Source organism: Poecilia reticulata, unplaced genomic scaffold (assembly GCF_000633615.1).
Source record: "Poecilia reticulata strain Guanapo unplaced genomic scaffold, Guppy_female_1.0+MT scaffold_125, whole genome shotgun sequence".
Lineage (NCBI taxonomy): Eukaryota > Metazoa > Chordata > Actinopteri > Cyprinodontiformes > Poeciliidae > Poecilia > Poecilia reticulata.
This window is the reverse complement of record NW_007615013.1, coordinates 922,235-930,126: the sequence shown is the minus strand read 5'-3', so window position 1 is coordinate 930,126 and position 7,892 is coordinate 922,235. Positions and strand designations below refer to the sequence as shown.

The 7,892-nt window shown below is 48.7% G+C and overlaps 2 protein-coding genes across 13 annotated transcripts in view; one reads left to right on the top strand and one right to left on the bottom strand.

Moving 5' to 3' along the window:
• tbc1d30 (TBC1 domain family, member 30) overlaps nt 1-3,592 on the top strand; it is an 11,757-nt gene extending 8,165 nt beyond the window's left edge. For 3 of the 8 annotated variants that reach the window (XM_008401640.2, XM_008401649.2, XM_008401648.2), the window contains 5 exons: nt 80-198; nt 289-428; nt 969-1,178; nt 1,250-1,336; nt 2,091-3,592. In XM_008401640.2, the coding sequence (XP_008399862.1) occupies nt 80-198; nt 289-428; nt 969-1,178; nt 1,250-1,336; nt 2,091-2,923 (1,389 nt within the window). In that variant the 3' untranslated portion in view covers nt 2,924-3,592. The remainder of the gene's footprint in view (nt 1-79; nt 199-288; nt 429-968; nt 1,179-1,249; nt 1,337-2,090) is intronic. The other 5 variants (XM_008401641.2, XM_008401644.2, XM_008401643.2 and 2 more) reach the window with 3 other exon arrangements.
• A 156-nt stretch (nt 3,593-3,748) lies between these two features.
• Nucleotides 3,749-7,892, bottom strand: part of prkcq (protein kinase C, theta) — a 22,729-nt gene continuing 18,585 nt past the window's right edge. For 2 of the 5 annotated variants that reach the window (XM_017302979.1, XM_017302982.1), the window contains 5 exons: nt 7,627-7,765; nt 7,366-7,554; nt 6,800-6,928; nt 5,876-6,300; nt 3,749-5,782 (listed from right to left, as the gene is read on the bottom strand). In XM_017302979.1, the coding sequence (XP_017158468.1) occupies nt 6,142-6,300; nt 6,800-6,928; nt 7,366-7,554; nt 7,627-7,765 (616 nt within the window). In that variant the 3' untranslated portion in view covers nt 3,749-5,782; nt 5,876-6,141. Of the gene's footprint in view, nt 5,849-5,875; nt 6,301-6,799; nt 6,929-7,365; nt 7,555-7,626; nt 7,766-7,892 lie in introns of all 5 variants that reach the window. The other 3 variants (XM_017302980.1, XM_017302981.1, XM_008401650.2) reach the window with 3 other exon arrangements.

Sequence of the window (7,892 nt, the reverse complement as noted above, 5' to 3'; positions counted from 1 at the left end):
GGGGCGTGGTCTGCAGCCGGGGGGCGTGGTCTGCAGCCTGGGGGCGTGGCCTGCAGCTGAGGCTCTGTTTGCTCTGCAGGACGTTTACTCCATGGCGCCGTTCCCGTTCCCCCAGCTGGCCGAACTCAGAGAGAAATACACCTACAACATCACGCCGTTTCCCACTGCAGCCAAGGTCAACACCAAGGTCAACGCAAGGTACCGTCTCCATGGAGACCACGTCCGCCAGCCATTCCTTCCTGGTGTCCTTTCAGTCTTCCTCCATCCTGACCCGGTTCTGTCCTCCAGCAGCGGTCCGTCCGGTTGGGACAGTGAGGAAGACGCCGATGTGGACGATGATGACTCTGTGGCGGCGGCCCTGGGCTGCTTGGGGCCCCTGGGCGGCCTGCTGGCCCCGGAGCTGCAGAGATACCAGAAACACCTCAAAGGTTGGCATGGCAACAACAGACCGGTTCTGACCCAGTTACTCCAGACAGAAACAATCGGACCAAAAAACTTTTCAGTCCCCGACACCTTTACTGTTTTTACACTGAAAAAAAAATCATCTTACCGAGTATTATTGATTTATTATTGATTTATTATCGATTTATTGATTTAGTTTCTACTGTAAATCTCAGTAAACTTGAATTAAAAGCTGGTTTAAGTTAATAATCAAACCATTTTAGTCTGGAAGATCTTTTCACTTATAATATTTTTCTCATGTTATAAATGAAATAATCTGAAAATAAATTAATAATTTATTATCAATAATATATTATTGATTTGAACCAGCTGATATCTTGAAAGTTTGTAAATTAGTTTTATCTAAGTGTGCTGAGAGATTTGCACTAAAATCTTCACCAAAAAATACTTTTTACAGTGTAAGTGACACATCAGCAGACTGAATCTATATTATGAAGAGAATCTGAAAAGTGTGGTGTGCATTTACAGTCGATGCCTGAGGCCGTCTGTCTGTCCTGTTCCTCCAGACCAGCGAGTCGAGCAGGGCAGCATCGCCGAGCTGAGCCCGGGCGCCGTGGGTGGGACCGCCGCAGGAAGTGGTCGTGCGGAGCATCAGGCGGCCGTCAACAGCATGATGCTGGAGCGCATGAGCACCGACATCACGGCGCTGAAGAAGCAATATGGCCGCATCAAGCGGCGGCAGCAGCAGCAGGCCATGCGGCTCTGCATCCGCACAGGTGAGGCGGCGCCGCCGACCCGGACGCCCCGACAGGAAGTCCAGAGTTTAACGGCGCTGTGTGACTCGTAGGACCCAAACCCGGCCTGGCCACGAGTCCTGGGGTTCTGCAGGACTGTCCCAACAGACCCGGCAGCGGTTCTGACCCGGATGCTCACGGTACTCGGGTCCAAACGGCAGAACGGCTGAGGCTGGTGGCGGGGCGACACTTTAGGAAACAGGAAGTGTTGGAGTGGCTTCCTGTTTCTGTTCAGGAACTGGATCGTCATCCAAACGTTGATTTATTCCAGCAGAACAATAAAAATCTAAAAATGATTTCATACAGCAGCTGGTCCATACATATGCATGAAAAGTTGAGTGGAAGGAAGAAATGTGATGGAAAATAAACCTGTGCAAACATTGAATTGTGAAGCTTCCAGTCACGTTAGCCGCTGCTATCGGTACCAGTACCTGCTTTAATCGCCATGGTAACCTGGGCTGGTCTGCATTGACGCAGCAGCAGCCCAGACCTGAACTGATTGATTATTGATCTGATATTTGGTTCTGATTCTCTGAACTCCCCAGAATCCCCAAATATACAGAATTTAACTTAGTCGCTGAAATGAATCAACATTTCGATGAAGTTCTGGTTGGTGGAGACGGACGTCGCTACTGGATGTCAAAGTTCATCCTGGCCTGAGTAAAAATGGCCGCCTTGGCGAGCAGCAGAACCTCCTGGTTCTGATGGACGTTCAGTAGAGGCAGAAGTTTCTGACCCGGTTCTTCCTGCTTTAACTAACCAGCTGCTAACATCCTTCCTCCAGCTGGTTCTGGGATCTGATTGGTCCTCCTGTGGCGCCCTCTGCTGGCTGCAGCCTCTCCCTGCAGCCCGTTTTCACTCACTGCCATCTTTTCTTCTTCTTCTCCTCTTCAGATAAATGTCCCGCCACGCGCGTTCTGGCCTCGCAGCTCAACCCGTCCAGCGCCGTCATCAACCACCTGCTGCTGGGCCGGAAGCCCCGCGGCCCGTCCAGAACCTTCCGGCCCGGGTCGGCCGGCGCGCCGGTACCCGGCTCGCCCTGCAGGCGGCGCCGCGGCTCCAGCAGCACCGGATCCCCGGGCAGCCGCAGAGGCTCTCCGTGGCGGAACCACGCCCGGCAGCACCGCAGGAACCCGGTCCGGGTCCGGGCCCGGATCGGGGTCCGAGACTCCGAGGAGAGGGAGGATGATGATGATGATGATGATGAAGAGGAAGGGGAGTCAGAATGTGAAGAGGAGGTGAAGGTGGAGGAGGTGGAGGTCCGGTTGGACTCCCTGGACCTGGAGAACCAAGTGACCCAAAACTCCCTCACCGACCCAGAATCAGAACCTGATGAAGAGGCGAGGAGAGCTGCAGCTCCTCTTCCTCCTCCAGCCTCGGACCGACCCGGAGAGCCGGACTCAGCTGGTTCTGATGGACCTGCTGCAGAACCTTCAACATCATTTTCCTCACTCAGTCCTCCTCTTCCTCCCTCCTCTTCCTCCCCTGGTCCTCCTCTTCCTCCCTCCTCTTCCTCCCCTGGTCCTCCTCTTCCTCCCTCCTCTTCCTCGGCGCCCCGCCAGCCTCTCTTCTCTCCGTTTCCGTCCATCAAGCAGCCCAGAAAGTCTCTGGCGGCTCGGAACCTGGGCCTTTACGGGCCGACGTCCAGAACCCCCACAGTCCACTTCCCTCAGCTGAGCCGCAGCCTGAACCGGAGCAGCGCCGCCGGGGCCACGGGCCGGCGTTGAAGAGCTCAGCGGGTCGGAACCGGATCAGAACCGGGCTCCAGTATTCCCCGGTTTGCACTACAGCCATAAAGCGTTTCTATGCCAAGTATTTATCTGCACAGGATGGACGGAGACCTGAACGCATCCTGACCCGACGTCCTCCAGAACCTCTTGCTTGTTTTCCCATCACTCTGTTCTGGTTCTGTAGAAACCCAGAATGTACCGTCTCCATCTGTCGTAATGAAAGAATGAAAGGAAACATTCAGCTGTGGCTCGTTTCTTCTGTTCTCAAAGATCTGAACCAGTCAGAACCAGTGGGAGTTATTTTCTGACCTCAGATCAAACAACTCAACCACTTTTTCCTTCCACTAAGCTTTCCATTAATATGGTTGGATCTAGCCCTCTGAACTTCTGCTGCTGTGGCGTCCTGCTCTTCGTCTTCAGCCAACCATATTGATGGAAAGCTTAGTGGAAGGAAAAAGTGGTAGAATAAGTTCAGATCTGAAGCAAAGCATCCAGAATCCAATCGGTGTTCTGACCGTTTTCATGTCTGACACACAAATTTCCAGATGAGTCGATTAACCATCTTTACCATATATAAATACTAAAGATGACAATTTCTGGAATATGTAGCCTGTAGAGTGGATGGAGATGGTTGGGATAAGGAATAAAATCTGGAAAATAGCTGAATTTACTTCTGTTCTTTTCCAGATTCTGTTCAGTAAAGACGTAAACTCCTGATGGGTCCGGTCAGACGTTTCTATTATTGTGTAGGAAATGATCTTCCTGTTTACATGAAAGGAGGCGTACAGGCAGAACCACGCAGTGATGCTCAAAGTCCACTCAAACATTTAAAAACAAACTTACTTTATTAATATAATATACAGGAACTGGAGCGAAACCGTCCACGACTACAGTACAGCTCACATATTTACATCTAACTTTATCTCAAGCCAAATTCATCACGTTTTATTTACACATTCTGAGGAAGCAGAAATCCTCCTGAGACCCCGAGGAGAAAAGTCTGACATGTTTTCATGAACATAAACAAACAGAGGAATAAACTCCGTGATCAGCACCATATTCAGGCTCTTATTTGACTTTTAGAGGTATTTATTTCCTGTAACTGCGGTCCATTGTGATCCATATGGTCTAGTAAGGAAGGAGTTGTCCTGTTACTAGCTAATGCTAATCCAGAGTTACTCTGTTAGCTAATGCTAATCGAGTAGATAGAAACATAGTTGCGGCCGCTAACAGCAGCTGAATATCAGACCGATTATTGTTTTAATTTTAGGCTCGGGACTTTAACGCTTTATTATCGTTAACAAATGATGGATTTTAACGCGTTAAATATATTAGCCGCATTTTTTTTAACATACGAAGGTTCCGGCGACCGCGCGTTTCTGGTACGCCCTTAAATCTGACGCACCAGCGGCATCCGCAAAGCCGCTTCTCTCGGCCCACTGGCGGTTAATTTCCGTTTCAAGCCGACACGATGGGACGCTGGAAAAGACTATTGTTGTGTTCAAATTGTGCTAAAAGGAGTTAGCCTAGCGGCAAAGCCTTTCAAGCCTAAAGTAGCATCTCGGTGCTAAACATGTAGCAGCAGCACAGACGTCCCCAATGATGTCAGCTCCTGCATTCCTACAGAATTATATTTTTAATTGAATCAGTTGAAAGCCAAATGGCTAGAACAGTATTTTGCTTCAATCTGATGGTTTAACAACCTAACAGATTAAAAATAATATATTTGTTATTGAGGTTATATGTCTATTTAGAAATTGCTTTTGAAATAAGAATATTGCTTATTTAGTAGATATGTCTAATTAAATGTGATTAATTAGACTGTGCTGTAACTATTAAAAGTTTTTCAAGTCCCACTAATTTACTCACTTTTTGAATGTCTGTTAAATTAGAAACGTTTGTCTTCATGTAAATTGAAACATTTATAGTTGCGGCCGCGCAACTTTTTAGTTGCTCTTGAGGTAATTCTGAGTAAGAATGACCTAATAAAGAGTAAACCTTACTCTGTTCCACATAATTTTAGATAAATACAGGAAATCTGTCATTTTTAAAGAACCAACATTTTATTTCTATTTTTAGAATTTAAAGACAACACTTAGTAAAAAGAGGATGGATTTTTATTTTTTTGTGGGACAGAAAATATTGTAAAAAAATAAAGCATATATATTCCAACCTAATGACAAGAAATTCACATCTTGTACTTCCTAGTATTCCTAATACTTTTAGTGCCGCTCTTAGAGGTAATTCAATGCAGGAATAAAATGAAAAACTTAAAAATATGAAATTGTATTTACATTTAAAATATTAAGTTGCTCTTTTTAATTTTTAGCCAAAGCTAATCAGATCCATTGTGGCTCCGGAGCCGCAGGCTGCAGACCCTGTTCTACATCAGTCCTGCGACTTCAGACGTGTCTGAGCTTCAACACACCTGGATTCAGAGATGGAGGCTGGAGGAACATCAGTTCAAATGAACAGACCGCTCTCCCTCAGGGAAACATGAAATCCATCAATAAACGAGCAACTAAAGCCATCAGGGTTCTGAGGCGGTCTGGAAAACAAATGCATTGAGATTCATAATAAGTCCCTGAACAGTTCTAATGAGGAGAAAATGGATCTGGGTCTCAGGAGGATCACAGTCAGCAGGAACCTCAGAACAAACCGGATCTGCCTGGTTCCACAGTCCAGTCCCACTGGGGTTGACGGGTTCATCTTCGTTGGCATTCACAGTCTGTAGATTCGGTTTCAGTCAGTGTTGACGTTTTGGGTCGGTGGGCGGCGATGAGGGCCAACCCTTGGTGCTTTGGGTCGGAGATGACGGCCAACTTTTGGTGCTTTGGGTCAGCGATGAGGGCCAACCTTTGGTGCTTTGGGTCGGAGATGAGGGCCAACCTTTGGTGCTTTGGGTCGGAGATGAGGGCCAACCTTTGGTGCTTTGGGTNGAGGGCCAACCTTTGGTGCTTTGGGTCGGAGATGAGGGCCAACCTTTGGTGCTTTGGGTCGGAGATGAGGGCCAACCTTTGGTGCTTTGGGTCGGCGATGACGGCCAACCCTTGGCGATGACGGCCAACCCTTGGTGCTTTGGGTCGGCGATGAGGGCCAACCCTTGGTGTTTTGGGTTGGCGATGAGGGCCAACCCTTGGTGTTTTGGGTCGGCGATGAGGGCCAACCCTTGGTGCTTTGGGTCGGCGATGAGGGCCAACCCTTGGTGCTTTGGGTCAGCGGGCGGCGATGCGGGCCATCCCTGGGTTGACGAAGGAGAAGTTCCTGAACATGGTCTGGTCCACGCTGTTGATGAGCGTCCGGTCGGCACACGACAGCTTCGGCTTCTCGTTGATGAACTCTTTGTCAAAGTTGCTGCAGTCGCTTGGTGACGTCTGAGAAGATGGAAGGAAACATTTCCTTACATGGTAAAACTGGTTTCCTGTTGCATCACCAACTGGTCTGAGTAAAGACATGGGCATCCATCCATCCAGAGGCCAGGTCCTCTTTCATCACTAAACTTCTCCGTCTCTCAGCAGAAACCAAACTACATGAACACAGGAGGCTCTGCTCTGAGATCACTCTTCAGTTTAAAAGTTTGACCACATTCATGTTCAGGGTTTCAGATGTAAGCTGATCATGTTTATATCTGAAGCTTCTGAGGATATTTTTCTTTCTGTAGCAACATAAATGATGTCAAGTGTTTGATAATTTGATAAATGTATCTATTTTTGTGTCATTAAGACATAATTTCTAAAATATTCCTCAGTAGAAACATTACTCAAAATCCAAAATAAACAAATAGTTCAGATAAAATAACTCCCATTACAACTGAATATTCCCTCCTTAATATAATAAATAACTCCAAGCACCTGGAGCTCCTCGTTAACTTACCAGCGTGGGCCTGAAGGGCGGCGCCACCTGCCGCTGCTCCAGGGCGCTCCAGTCCGTGCTGCTGAAGAAGCCGTGCTGCCGGATGCTTCCCTTCACTCCCAGTCGTTCCTCCGGCTCCCGGACAAACAGCTGAAGAAAACCAGGTCAGACCAAACCTTTACTTGCTGCTGGTCGCCATGACGACGGGACAGATTTCCCAACAGAACCAGAAAGCCTGATTATTCTTCATTGGAAAAGGTTTAATTAGACGTGTCAGAACAGAGCAGGCGTTTCATCAGATGCTTCCTGTTTCAGCAGGTCTTCCAGCAGAATTCAGCACTTTTTAATGCAGGTAAGATAAACAGCTGGATGTTTAGTTTTAGAAACACAGTTTGGTTCAATTTCTGTAGAAAATTGTACAATAAAAAAATCTGGGAGAAAATTGGATTTCAGCTCCAGGAAGGTGGATCTGGACTGAACAGAGGAAAAGCAGGAAAGAAGAAACTGAAGAAGTTTTAAGAACAAGCTAATCGGTTTAGCATGCTCTCTTAGACAGACTGGACTGGTTCCGGTGGTCTGAGTCTCACCTTGACCAGAATGTCTCTGGCCATCTTGGTGAGCCAGCTGGGATAGACGGGCGAGTCGGTCCGGATGGACTGGAAGAGCTCCTCCTCGTCGCGGCCGTGGAACGGCGACTGACCGATCAGCATCTCGTAGAGCAGAACCCCGAAGGACCACCAGTCCACCGAGCTGTTGTACTTCTGGCCCAGCAGGATCTGTCGGCACGGCAACAAGCATCAGCCTCGCACACCAACCAGCACCCCCGACCCAAACCCGCGGCCGCTCACCTCCGGGGCGATGTAGTCCGGCGTCCCGCAGAAGGTTGAGGTCCGCAGGTCGTCCTCCATGTTCTCCTTACACATCCCGAAGTCGGCGATCTTTATGTGTCCATCCGAGTCCAGCAGGACGTTGTCCAGCTTCAGGTCTCTGCAGGGGAGAAGCGCAGAGTCAGCCTGCTGTCCGAAACCCAACCAGCGCCGCAGCGCAACGCCGCAGCACAGCGCAACGCCGCAGCACAGCGCAACGCCGCAGCACAGCACAGCGCCGCAGCACA